The following is a 14,118-nucleotide window of genomic DNA, read 5'->3' on the forward strand; positions in this document are numbered from 1 at the left end:
ATATAGTATACTGAATAGTAAAAAAGTATGATTTTTTGCAAATCAAAGATAAGTCATAGAGTAAGGCTAGGTGGCTCTTAACATATTCTAAAAGTAGGTTAAGCTAGGCCCTCAAGCTACATGAGCCCAAACAAACCACAGAAGTTGACCAATTACGTTTTTTTATGGACAACAAAGACACTTGTTCATGTTGGTGAAGACCACTTCAAAGTTTATTATCGTACTATGTCACTAACTGACCTTTAGGGCTGCAGCAGATGGGTCCTCAGGATCGTAAGTAAATGGTCTAATGTCATGAAACGATTCTGATAATCTCCTCCTTATATCTCCGGCAGCAAACATCGGTGGTTCTCTCGAGTCTGAGGATTCCTGGGAGAGCTGTGAAATCGTATCTCGGTCCACCACAGGCTTCCTCAGCTGCAAGTACTACACAAAAAAAACAAATTGATGTATTAAAAAAGATCTTTTATACTATCTTCAGATTGGAAACTCTTTTCACTGATTCTTTTTCAATGCGAGTATTACTAAACAGTGTTTATAATAGTGATGTGTTGAAGCTAAATCCCGAATCTCGAATGCATCAAATCTTCAACAAAGATTTGGATTCAAGAATTAATTTGCTAGGATTCGACACTCGAATCTGCAGAGTTCCGCCAAGTCATTAAATACTGGCTGATAGGCAGTACACAAATGACCAATCGCTAAAACTTTTTTCTTTACTTTATGTTTTAAAAACTGTAATTATGGATACCATAACCTAATTGAGAAATGATCGTACCTTTGTGAATAGCATTTTGCCTGCTGTTAGTATTTTCTATATATACGTTCATGCAGCAAGGCAAACCTGCGCCATATACACGTTCAAGCACCACAGAAAACCTGCTGCGTTTATTTGCAGATGACAGTATGCGATAATATGCAAATTACCGATAGCTAAAAAGTATTTTCGTCATACTTTGTGTTTGAAAAACTGTATATTAACCTTATTAACAAATTATTTTACTTTAGTTAGTATTTTCTGTATTATGTTTGTGCATAGGCGCAAACTTGTTACGTCTATTCATGGACAACTGCTGATCAGCAGTACGCAAATTACCGATCGCTAATAAGTGATTTTGTTATACTTTGTGTTTGAAAAACCATTTTTTATTTTTTTTTTTTTATTTAATATCTTTATTTATATTTTGCACATGAGTACAATAAATAGCGTCACTAAAAATAAGTTACTATAATAGTTATGAGTAAAATCATAATATTGTATAAAATTCTGCAAATGAATAAAATGCCTTTTGAATTAAATACTTTTTTAACATTGATTTGAACTTCTTTATGTCTCGAACACTTGATATTATTTTTGGAATTGATTTTAAAAATTTTATTCCAGCATAAGAAGTTTTTTTTTTATAATACTCCAAATTATGCTTAGGTAATACTAATCCTTCTTATTTCTAGTGTTATATGTATGATTTTCACAGTGACTCTTGAAACTGGACTGATGAGTCTTAACATACATCACACATTCTAAAATGTAAAGGCTATGCACTGTTAAAATATTTAGTTCAGTGAAATGATTTTTAACTGATTCTTCCTTATCAATTTTTAACATTATTCGCAGCGCTTTTTTTTTTGCAAGATAAGAATTTTATTAAAATTTTGATTTGTGGTTCCTCCATACACACCTATTCCATATGCAATATGGGATTGAATGTGGGCATGAAAGACCATCTTTAAAGCTTGATAAGCTGCATAAGTAAGACAGTCTTTTAATTAGCATATATATTCCAGAATTGATACGATTTATCACCTGTTCAATATGCAAATCCCAGCTAAGGTTGTTGTCTATGATTAGTCCTAGAAATTTTGTATTGCGAACTTGACCCAAACAGGAATCATTTAATAAGATATTGGGACTTGAGTGTTTTCTGCTTTGTTTGGTTACTGAAAGAAATAAAGTTAGTTTTTCTCCGTATTTAGAACTAATTTGTTTGTCAATGAAAAAATGTTTGTAATTTTGAAAGTTCCAAATACACAGTTATTTCTAATTCAGCTTCTGTTTTTGGCAGAAATGATTAAGTTTGAGTCATCTGCAAATAAACAGAGCTGGTTTTTGTTATTTTCAAGAATACTAAGGCACTTTGGCATTTCCTTATATAAACAAATAAATAATAAAGGACCCAAAATAGATCCTTGAGGTACTCCATTTCTTACTATTTGGATGTTAGATTGAAATTTTTGTAATTTGTTATTTTCTATGTGAGATATCTCAACATACTGTTTTCTATTGGAAAGATATGTTTCAAACCATCTTAGATGGATGTTATTGATTCCTAAATTTTTCAATTTCTCGAGTAAAATGTCATGAGATATGCTATCAAAAGCTTTTGACAGATCCATGAATATTCCTGTTACATTTTCGTTTTTGTCAACTGATTCTATTATAGATTCAGTGAACTCTACCAATGCTGTTATAGTAGATTTATTTTTTCGAAATCCATGTTGTGCCTTGCCTTGTCATAAAGATCATTTACCTCTAGATGTTTGACTAACCTATGATTACATGGTTCTTTCAAAAAATTTTTGAGATTGATGGTAAAATTGAAATTGGACGATAATTTTGAATATCTGTTGCTGAGCCTTTTTTGAAGACTGGGGATAACTTTGAAACTTTTAATTTGTCAGGAAAATATGCCTGTAATGAGAGAAGAATTTATTAAATGCAATAATGGTTTACTTAAAGGAATGTTTGACAAATTTTATCAATTTCACTGGAACTCCATCATATCCACTAGACGATTTATTTTTTGGAGAGAGTCAAAAATTTGTATCAATTCTCTGTTTCAGTCAAGGGCGGGCATTGAAATTTTAATAAAGTGTTACCAGGTTTTTGTGATTGTCACATTTGTCATATTTTGACTGTACTGAAGATAGATCCTTTAACAGTGCATCTGTCACATTTATAAAATAATCATTAAAGGAGATTGCAATAAGAGATGGATCACTAATAGATGATTCTTTAGTTTTTAGTACAAGGATTGCCTTCACATTTACTTTTATTCTTTTTTGTTTCTTTATTTATAATTTGCCATGTTGTTTTACTAATATTTTCTGTGTTTTTGATTTTGGTATCAAAATAATTTTTCTTACATTTAGTTAGTTTTGAATTGTATTGTTTAACTTTATTCTTAAACTTCATTTTTTAAATTATCAGATTTTGTAAGCCTTGACAATTTACTAAGACAAATTATTTCATTTTTTTCATCTTTAAATCTTGTGTAAATCCAAGTGTGCTTTTTATTTTCTTTTTTAATTTGTGTAAGTGGAAAACAAAGATTAAAATAGTATCTGAAGATACTGTCAAAACAATCATATTTTTCATTGACTGTTGAGTAAAAGACTGGGAGCCAATCTTCTTTTTCCAATAAAGATTTAAAAAGTACCATATTATTTAATGAAAATTGTCTTCCAACAAAAGTTAATGTTTTCCCAGTTTTTTATTTGGGTTTGCAGAAGTTCGAGCATTTGTGCATCATGGTCAGATAAGGCTGTTATAATTCCTGAGACTTTAACTTCATTTCTATTAATATTTGTCAAAAAATTATCTATACAGGATTTACATGTTGGTGTCACTCTAGTAGGAAAATCAATTAAGAAAACTCATTCCATGGCGATTTAAAAATGTTCTTAAGTTCCTTTGTCTCTTTAGATTCATTTAACATGTTAATGTTAAAATCTCCTGTAATGATTAAATATTTGTCTTTTGCTACAAGAAATTCTATAAGAGAGTCTAATCTATCTAAAAATTCGCTATTGTTAAATTGATACCATATTAATAGATCATCATAATTTTGTAAATAATATTTTACATTCAATTAGTATTTTCTATATTTACATTCATGCAGCACCGCAAACCGGCTATGTTTATTCATGGACAACAGCTGATCCATGATACCCTTTCATACCTTAAATCCATTATACATTTTTTATGGTTTTTGAAAAGCTTAGAAATGTTGCTAAATCAAAGTCACACCTCAAGGAAAGTACGATAGGTGATTATCATTGATACAGCTGGATGTGTTCTTAAATATAAAACTGGAATGCTTCCCTCAGCTACTTCTGCTGGAACACAATAAAACAATTTCTGGAGGGCCGTTTGTTTACTTAATACGATACAACAGCTTAACTATTTACCTGCTGTGAAATGTCATCATCTTCCTGTGACCAGTTGTCTGTGGCCTCATCCCCCTCAACATGGTTACCGTTACTGTAGTTGTTTATTGAGGATATCAAGTTTTCTTCACTTCTTGTATGCCTCAATGAGTTCATCGCTCTAGCCACCACTGGGGAACTTTGAATGTCTTCTACTTCTACTACTTCAACATAAATGATGTATGGTGCCTGAAAACAGTACAAACTCAATATACTGTATAATGCACCAGTATTCTAATTAGGTACAATGACAGTATAAATTAAATTTTCAAATATTTAGAAAATATTTATTTAACTATATACAGTACATCAATGCCAACATTATGTAGTGAAACTTATAGCATACCTTGTCTTTGGAGTTGAGGACGGCTGCTGCTTGAGGTGGGATACGCACGATGTGGTGAGGTTTGTTGTGTAGAGGCAGCCACACTCGGGCAGGTAGGTTAAGGTTTAGAGAGCCTAGTTCTACTAGTAGTCTTGTCGTCTTTGCTTCTTTAGTGCTGAGAGAACTCAACACCTTGCCGATTGAATTCAGACTTTTAATCAGCTCTAATTCTGGTGCAAGTCTTGGAGCCTGCAAATTAACAAGATAATTAATACAAAAATTACACTCTAACCTTCCATTGTATAATATAGTTATATACTAGTATATTACACCACTTCTAAAATCAAAAAAGCATTTTGAAGATACATTTTGAGAGTTGGCACACCCCACTTTTATGTAAATGACAAATTTCTCACCCTTTAAGGACCTCTTTAATTCTTCATCATTTTTTCAGTAGTGTACTATCGACGTAAAAAATAAATATTAATTTGCTAAAACTCATATGTACATTAACCCTCCGGCTGGCAACGTCGTAAATTACGACTCATTTTTTCCCGCCGTGAACTGGCAGAGTAATAATATACGACTCATTAAACATCGTCTACTAATTACGTCATAGTTCCGATAATTACCGCTCGAATCGCATAAAAGTTATATCACTTTAATCACAAGATCCCAAGCCTTCTAATAATGTATTCACTTTTATATATATATGAATATTTGTTATTTTACTGGCCGCTAAAAGCTCCCGACTACTTCCGCGTGACGCAACTCGGCAACTGTTAGTGCTTGTATATAGTCTTGTTTTTTTCAATTGTAATTTCATTTGTAAATAAAAGTGTTTATAACTATGTATTTTCTTTTTGTGCATAAGTAAGTGAACATTATGCATACTTTAGATTTTTAAATAAAATTAATTTTGAGTTTTTTTTAATGGCTTAATATAAAAAAGTGTTTTTTGAAAAAAAAAAGTTTTGAGTTCTGACCATCAAACATCCACCATTATTTAGGCAAGTCAAATTATAATTATGTTTATATTGTACAACATATTCTGCAGAGTAATTTGATGTATAAAGAATTTTTGTTTTCTCCAATAATTAATTGTACAGGATAAAAAATTTAAAACTCTGCACGAAGCTTCAAAACAGGGTGCCAGTCAAGGCTCAAATGCGCGCCAGCCGGAGGGTTAAGATGCCTGAAATGATTATAGAAAAATTAGCTGGTTTTTTAAATACGAGTTGAGTATACATATTGTCACAAAAATTATCAATACTTTAACAACAATTTAGTGTTAAAAATTAAATTAAATTAAAAATGTACAATATTTACTAATCAAACATAATATATTATCACTGCTGAAGATATGAAGATTTTTTTAGTGTAAACACCCGAAACACTATGAAATGACATTAAATTACAGACAACTATCAGAATTTTACTATGGGGAATCAGGTGGAAACAATTAAGTCAATAAAAACTAATTATATGATCAATTGGTGGATAAAATTATTTACTTATAATGTCAGTAAGTAAGTATTAAATGATAATTGGATAATTGGAACTATTTTGAGTCATTTTTGTTTTGGGTCAGGAATTCCAAGGAATGAATCTTGATCAAAGATACACCACAACTAAAAATATTTATTGAGCTTTGATAAGATAGTATAAAAACACAATGTGATGAGAAGTCCAGTTAATACTATGAATCATTCAAACATTGGCCTATCAGTATTTGTGTTTGGAATTGGATATTTGTTCAACTTAAATCAACTTACATTTGGCAAGATGAATGTTTTTGCTATCTCTCACAATACCAAACTATGAGGAACATTTTATACAAGATAAGACATTGTGTACTGATTCAGTCAATCATGATTAACTTGGGACCAGTATAATTTGTCTCAAGATAAGATAAGAAAGGGTCAAATCTGAGTCCTTGTGTAATTTGCTGAATCATGTCTTATATCGCCAATAAGATTTAGACTTTGCATATTCTTCCCAATGTTTTTATTTGCAAACTAATTAAAAACTCAAATAACAGAATTTCTATAAATGTATTTTTATTTATTAAGTTTAAGTCAAAAATAAGTCTTAATCTTTTCAATGTGGCTAGTGAAGAGTATCACAAACATCCAATCCCAGAAATTGATTGATACTCACTTTTGAAACATTATTTGCTCTTTCCACTCCAATAATCAGTGGTTCCTGCTTGGTCAATTTAATTTTGAGGTAAAACCATATATTTTACTTCTTTACTTCAACAGTTCTAACAAATAATTTCTATACTTTTTGGAACACTAACAAATATTATTCTTCTTATACAGCTAAAAAAGGCAATTACTATTATACAAAAGTTTTTTTTTTTTATTTTAGTCATTCCTTTTATAATTTTTTTACTGAAAAAATTAACTTTTTGACAAAAACTTACATAATAAGCCTTCTGATATTTTTTAAATAGAAAATAGAATACAATTTGTTTTCTGTTACGGATAAATTTATATACCAAATAAAGTAATTGAAAATGCTTTAGGACAAAATTTCATACTTTCGTAATTTGAGTAAAAATAAAGTACGAGTTTTGATACTAAGGTAAAAAAAAATTAACTTCCAAATTTCTTTTGATTGCTTAAGTAGTAAGAGCATAATATACATCAAAACTTTTGAAAAAAAAAAACATTGAAATGGTGTATACAGTGCTAACCTGACATTGGAGGTTTAGTACATATCAAGACTCCTCTACCACCTGTGTGGAATTGGTAGTATGTTTTTTATCTATTTTATTTTCAATGCCCCGCTGAGTGTATATTATATACCACAAGAATTGTTAACTTTGCAATGCTTCAATTGAACCAATTACTCATAAACAGTTATGTGCAGTAAAGACAAATTTTGACTGCTCAAATCAATTACTGAGGACAGAGAATTATGAGTTTATGGTTGACTCCTGAAATTGTACTAGATTGCCACTTGTGGATCATGTAAATATACCAAACTATTATAATAATAAAAACAAACAGCAATCACATTATACAATTGACACTTACATTACACGTGCACTCTGTCCGTTTCCCACGCAGATCGTTCACAACACCTTGACAAGAGTCGAAACAGGTACAGCCATTGTCGAATGCTCTTCCAGAACTGATGTCTCCCAGACTAAGTTTTGCTGTGGTACTAACTGCTGTAAAACAAAATCAATATATTAATCTGATGGCACAAGTTCTATTGTGCCAAATAAATTACTTGACTTAACCATTCTTCGACTAACAACACAAAATTACCACTAACTAATTTACTTCTAACAGCAAATATCAAAACTTACAGTTTGTGGTCGGGGTGACAGGTTTCTGACCTCCCTGAAGAAATGAGGCATCTGACCGTGAACGCTGGTGTGTCTTTTTCACAGGTGAAGTACAAGTCAACTGTGGTGTCAAACTTGTAGCTACAGATACTGGTCCCTCCTTCGATTTCTTCCGAGTTCCTTCACTTTCTCTTGGTCTGAAATACGAGAAAGAACGCAAGTTAGCTATGGGATGTACCTCTGAGGACCCACTTTTAACATTGCGCTAAAGTTTAAAACCGTATTATGAGAAGAACTCATCTCAAAGGCATTAATTGTTTCACAATACAACATGGATTTTAGTGTCTCAATGGTAATGAATAGTTAAAAATATGATTATCTGCTAACACTAAGGGCTTTTAATTGATATTCAGTATACATTTTCCCATAAGAAACAAAGTTTTTGGCAGTGAGGGAAAGAATGCCTGATGGTCTTGAATTTTCTCTTGCAGAGCTGCAAACGCGAGAAGAGAAATTTCTTCTTCAGAGAATTCATGTTTGAATATTTAAAGAAATTTTAAACTTTTATATTTTTATACCTGTACTTCACCCATTTGAAACATTGTTATAAGTATTGCATTTTTATTTAACATCAATGTTTGTTAGTGTGAAGGTATAAACTATTATAATGTCTAATAAGCTGTGTCAGGCCCCGTTTAGAAGACTTCAGAAATAAAGTCTGTGAAGAAACGGGGCTGAACTCAACATTCACATTGAATCAAACCTTCCCACCATACCTACGTTAATTCTGTAATGTGACATTGTTAAAGGATTTCACTTATATCATTTAAAACCATGATAAGTTTTGTCACTCTGCAATATGGCTGCACTTCTAAGTGAAATATATTAAATTAGTCTTTAATCTAACTTATACTTATCTGCAATTATACAGACGGAAAATTTATATAGTTTGAATATTTCACAATTAATATATTAGTTTCACGTTTAGTTTCATATCATGTAATTTTTATTTATAGAGGTAAAAAAAATTAAAAAATGTAAAAATGTTATTAGTGGGGAGAAATTGAGCTATGTTAAAATTAAGTGTTTACATTTTTTTTAACAACTAGAGGTTCAGTGTTAATGGGTATGTATTTAAATATTTCAATATTCTTTAAAAATAATCTACTAAATGATCAATGTAATATTGCTCATAATTATAATATGAGATACAAGAATTAATATTATTGTTCCACTGATACCTTGGAAGTAATTAAAAAAAAAACAACATCACAAAAAAAGACAGCACTAAATGAAGGTAGAATGGAGGAAGCCTTTTGCAGCAATTAATGAGGAGAAGAATGCCTTTTTAATATTTTGCATACTAGCTTTATAAGATAAAACAATCCCTTCAATTCAAAATATCTAATAAAAAAATCTTAAATACCAACTTGGCCTAAACTTTCAGTGACCTGTCCTACATAACTTCTTTAGATAGTTCTCCTTTATAATTCTGTTATAATAAACCTTGACCCATGTGACAACTTCACTACCGTACTTACCTCAGTTCATCAGAAAGAATCAGGTTCCTCAGTTTGGTTCCATGAGATTTCTTTTTCGAAGGAAGTGCTGCGTCCGAACTGTACGCGTCCAGCAGCCAGGAACACTTCAGAGAAAAGTCAGGAGACTGTCGACATCTACACATCATTGCCAACTTACATTTCAAGCCAGAGAAAGTCAAGTATTGTCCAAGCTATCATTAATCATATTGTAACATAGCATTTGATCAAACATTTTAGGTTGTTAAAATAAAATGCCTTTATAGATTAAAAAAATAAATTTCTACAAACGTACCTATGGACTAAATAGGGGTGAATAACTTCAGCTACATCATGCATTTGTATGTACATATTAACAAGTTGCGGCAGGTAGAAGTCGACTTCGTTGTCAGGGAAACTGAAGACTTTGTTTCCTGAAAACAAACGTAAGTATTTAAACGTTGTACATATAAACCTGTAATAGAATGTTTAGTAAAATTTAGTTTTTGAATTATGTTAAGTGATAATGAGGAGACACAGTAAGTCTGACTCTAGAGAATAAATAACCTCAACATTAAAAAGATAGTATGTTACATGTATAAGCTAAATTATATAAAATCAATATCCTAGTTTTCTTTTCCCAATCCTCAAAAGTCATTGTGGAAAGGGAGGAGAAAAACAATTGAAGAATGTTACGTCATAGAAATGAATTTGATTGAAAAGTTGAATAATTTGTTACACTTTTTTTAGGAAATTTAGTAATGTGTTATGTGTTGTTAATACTATAATTTCTTGATGATATTTATCCCTACATTATCTGAATTATTGAGCTTTAATCTTCAATTTTTACAGTTACAGGCAGTTTAAATTATAAAATATTTAAATTCATGTAATTGTGTGTCCAACGACGACAGCTATGCTGCCAAAAGGTCTCTCAAAATAAAAAGTGTTAAGTTTCGGTTTCTTGTGTTTTTAATTTAGCGATTAAAATATAAGAAACAAATAGAAGTTCCATTTTCAACATATCAGCCATTGTACAAGGATCTACAAAATAAGAAATAGCTAACAGATAATTTTTCTGGTGCACAACACATCGTAACAATGCTCACACAATTGCCCTTAGAAATATGTTGGCGTCACTGTGAAAAGACATCTTTAATTAACAAATTTTAAACAGAAACTGCCAAAAATACACATCCATCTGATAATTTGTGAATTAATGTTTTTTATAATAATAATTCACTTTTAACTGATCATATTCCGTAGGAGATATACAGCAGCCAAACTTCACCTGCACTTCCAGTAGTGTTATGAAAACTGTAGTTTAACAGATGTGTAAGTTTTACAGTATGTCAGTTTAAACAGACAAATACAATTTGGCCTAGTTCTGTCCCAAAGTGGCTGGCTACTACATACAATAGTGATGATGAAAGTACATATTGTTATCACCCTGAAAAATAAAATTGTAAGTGTTTCCCTGCCAACAGAGTCCTGTATGGCACATAACTTTTACCTCTCTCAGGCTTCAATCAGTGGCAAAATGTGTATAACAGCAGCATTGATAAAACTACTTCCAATTATAAGTGCCTTGACAACTACAGTGGTTTTGAAGAAAAGTAGACTAGGTTCAGATCTGTTATAAATAAAACTATGTTTTTATAAAATTAATATTTAGAAACTATTGTTAACAATGTTCACTTATTGGATCACTCCATTTTCAAATTAATTTCACCATTTAAACTGAAGTATAAGTCTTAGTAGTATTCAAATGTATATAATTTTAAAGTCCTATATTAAAATTATTTGTTGAAAGTGGCTGTTTTTAAGTATTACAACTCAAGGTCATTTCATTACAGCTGGCTCCTAAAATACATAATTTTTATTTAATTCCAAATAAAAAATTCAACCCAAATATGCTTCAATATATTTTATAACACACATTATGTCTTTTAATTATTATAATTTTACTATTTTGGATTTTTTACTATTAATTTATTTTGATACTATTTATTTATAAAAATATTTTCAAATAAATATATTAAGTTTCTTTTCTCACATTAAAGATACTTCTATATGAAGTTTTCTTACTACTGCCAACTGATTCTAGACGCCACATCAAAACTCAAAGTACATCTAGATTGTAAAACTCAATCTATATTTAAATTGTAATCTTATAGATTACAATATAATATAAATGAAACTGGTACTAAATGATAAGACATACATTTTTCTAAAAAGTTTTTGAAAAGATAGACAGAGCCATTAAAACACAGAGTAACTTCAGACAATAATAAAGTTAATTGACATTATATTTGGAAAGAAATATTATAATATTGCTTCTACTAATACATGTGACTCAGGCAACTTTAAAAGAGTAGTTACCAGCCCCAAAAAATCTGAAATTGAAAAGAAACATATATTATAGTAAATAAAACTCAGCTCATTTTTTATAAGCAATCTGAAAAAAAAGTCTAATGCATTTTAAATTTAAATAAGGAACACAAAGCAAAGCCATGTCAAAGTTTTGCCACTGAAATGTATTTTAATTAAATAGAAAAGCATTACTATAACAACACATATAAACATAACTTAACATTTAGAAAACAAGATAAAGATACAGCAAAATAAAAACATCATAAAACTACAATTAATGCATCTAACCTATGTAGCTTTGAACACCGGGTTCCTTGGAGTTAAAAAGGTATGTGATGGCCATTGACATATCAAATAGCTTCGACTCAAACAGTCGTAGCAGAAAACCCTTAGCTGTGTTACTCTGGGGTGACTGGGCGGGAGTGGATGGTTGCGTCGGTTGATTCTCCGAGTCCAGGCTCTCATCGCTCTGATGAGTGGACCCCGTGCGCTCAGACCTATAACCCAACCCCGTCATGTAAACAACGCACGGCAAGTACAATACAATACCCCATCACAGACACAAACTAGCCCCCACTCACCCGCAGATGATCCCCGAGTCGTCAGAGCCGAGGCTGGTGGGAGGCCTGGGGTGAGACTGAGAGACGCTGAGCTCACAGCGAGGCTCACACTCCGGGCTCGGGGTGATGTCCACCTCAGGTATCCGCTGGAGGGCGGAGTCCAAGCTGCGGTTTCTGTGGTGAAGTGTGACAGGAGGTACAGGCGCTACTTGACACACAGGAGGTAACACTATTCCCATTGATCTGTGAACAGTACATACATCGCAAAACTATAACATATAAGCACACAATAATTCCAATCTGTAAACAGTAGACCTTTTATAACTGTTGTTATTCTGAACAAAATCTACATTGACACCAACTATAACATTATCTAGGCAAAATTGGTGAGAAAAAGAATCAAAATACCAAACTGAACATACAACACTTGTATCTTGTCACTACTTATCGTATTATACTTATGCAATGTCTAAAGAACAGGGTGGGAAGAAAAATCTTGCCAATATTTTCAGCTTCATAGACTACGTACTAAACTTCCAGCAGACACTTATATTTGTTGCAATCTATTTTTTTATGGCATAAAAGAAACTTTTTTGGTATAAATGGTATAGTAACCACAACTACAAAATGCATGAGTGAGTGATTTAAGTACTTAAAATGTTAAGGTTTGAATATATTCTCCCTAAGACTGCCAGTTAATATATGACCCAATATGATCATGAGTTTATCACTTCTCAGATCAATAACAGTTTGAATAGTTATTCCATTCAGGCCACCCTGCCTAAATTCAAGAAAGATTTAAATGTTGTTTTTTTAACTATTATTTTAATATATTGTTTGTTAAGTTACTAAAAAATGTTTTTATTACAAAATATAATATTTATTCTTATTTTATAAATAAAAGACTTCACTTAGTCATATATAAATTATACTACAAAATAATCAAGCACAAGGGGTTTTACTTAAAACTTATCCTATGAAGACTGTTCATCGGACACTGTTCGTCAGCCAAAAATATCACTATTCACCCCATTGTTATATTTCATCCATCACACAGACAGTCCATAATTTAGGTGATTTTTTTTAGACTGGGACTTTGTGGAATATATATTTTTTTTTACCATTAGTCGATCTTTTACAGCTGTTTGCAATTAAAACTATGACCAACAGAGTCAGAGATATTGTTTACAAAATCTTGGCTTAGCCTGTTTGCCATTTGTCCCCCAACCTATCCCCCCCCTCTGTTACTATTGCTATGAAATGTTTTGCTACAGTTTTATTGTTGTTTATTTGTTTTTATGTTTATTAGTAAAAAACCCAAATTCGAAACTTTAGTGTCCGGTTTATTTGTGTTACAACCTAGTTGTTGTTTCTTAACAATATAGTACAAATATTATGTTGATGGAGTGTCTAGAACTAAATAAAACTAAAAGGTTTGTCAAAGTCATTGTATTTTTCTATGAAATTACAAATAATGAATCCAGATTGATTTGATTTTCAAAATATTAGTAAACGTGCACATGTTTATAAGAGTACATTATATTAGATGGTTAATTCAGGTACTCACCTGAAGTCAAGGCTGAGGTTGCGCTGGTGGTTGCTAAGTCGGGTGCGAACACATAGTGGAGGAGCAGGACGGCCGTGCACGGGAGGAACAGTGGAGGAGGCCAGCTTCTGGCGCTGCGATGGGGGCACTTGGCTCATTGTCACTTTCCCAACATTATAGTTTACTTTTCAAGATAACTGTAACAAATCACACCATTGAATTATACACAAACAGTTAAAGAATCAGATTTGTACAGTATAACCTAAAAAAATATGCATTGTGTTTATATA

At 31.4% G+C, this 14,118-nt stretch overlaps 1 protein-coding gene across 2 annotated transcripts in view; it reads right to left on the reverse strand.

Annotated features, from left to right (window-relative positions):
* The window catches only part of LOC124362236 (phosphatidylinositol 4-kinase beta), a 29,756-nt gene that overhangs the window by 9,667 nt on the left and 5,971 nt on the right, over positions 1 to 14,118 (reverse strand). Inside the window, exons 2-11 of one of the 2 annotated variants that reach the window (XM_046816572.1) lie at positions 13,850 to 14,025; positions 12,304 to 12,525; positions 12,011 to 12,219; positions 9,666 to 9,783; positions 9,374 to 9,508; positions 7,854 to 8,029; positions 7,576 to 7,709; positions 4,553 to 4,780; positions 4,189 to 4,395; positions 241 to 426 (exon numbers count right to left, since the gene is read on the reverse strand). In XM_046816572.1, coding sequence (XP_046672528.1) covers positions 241 to 426; positions 4,189 to 4,395; positions 4,553 to 4,780; positions 7,576 to 7,709; positions 7,854 to 8,029; positions 9,374 to 9,508; positions 9,666 to 9,783; positions 12,011 to 12,219; positions 12,304 to 12,525; positions 13,850 to 13,986 — 1,752 coding nt within the window. In that variant the 5' untranslated portion in view covers positions 13,987 to 14,025. Of the gene's footprint in view, positions 1 to 240; positions 427 to 4,188; positions 4,396 to 4,552; positions 4,781 to 7,575; positions 7,713 to 7,853; positions 8,030 to 9,373; positions 9,509 to 9,665; positions 9,784 to 12,010; positions 12,220 to 12,303; positions 12,526 to 13,849; positions 14,026 to 14,118 lie in introns of both variants that reach the window. The other variant, XM_046816571.1, reaches the window with a different exon arrangement.

Source organism: Homalodisca vitripennis, chromosome 5, assembly GCF_021130785.1.
Source record: "Homalodisca vitripennis isolate AUS2020 chromosome 5, UT_GWSS_2.1, whole genome shotgun sequence".
NCBI lineage: Eukaryota > Metazoa > Arthropoda > Insecta > Hemiptera > Cicadellidae > Homalodisca > Homalodisca vitripennis.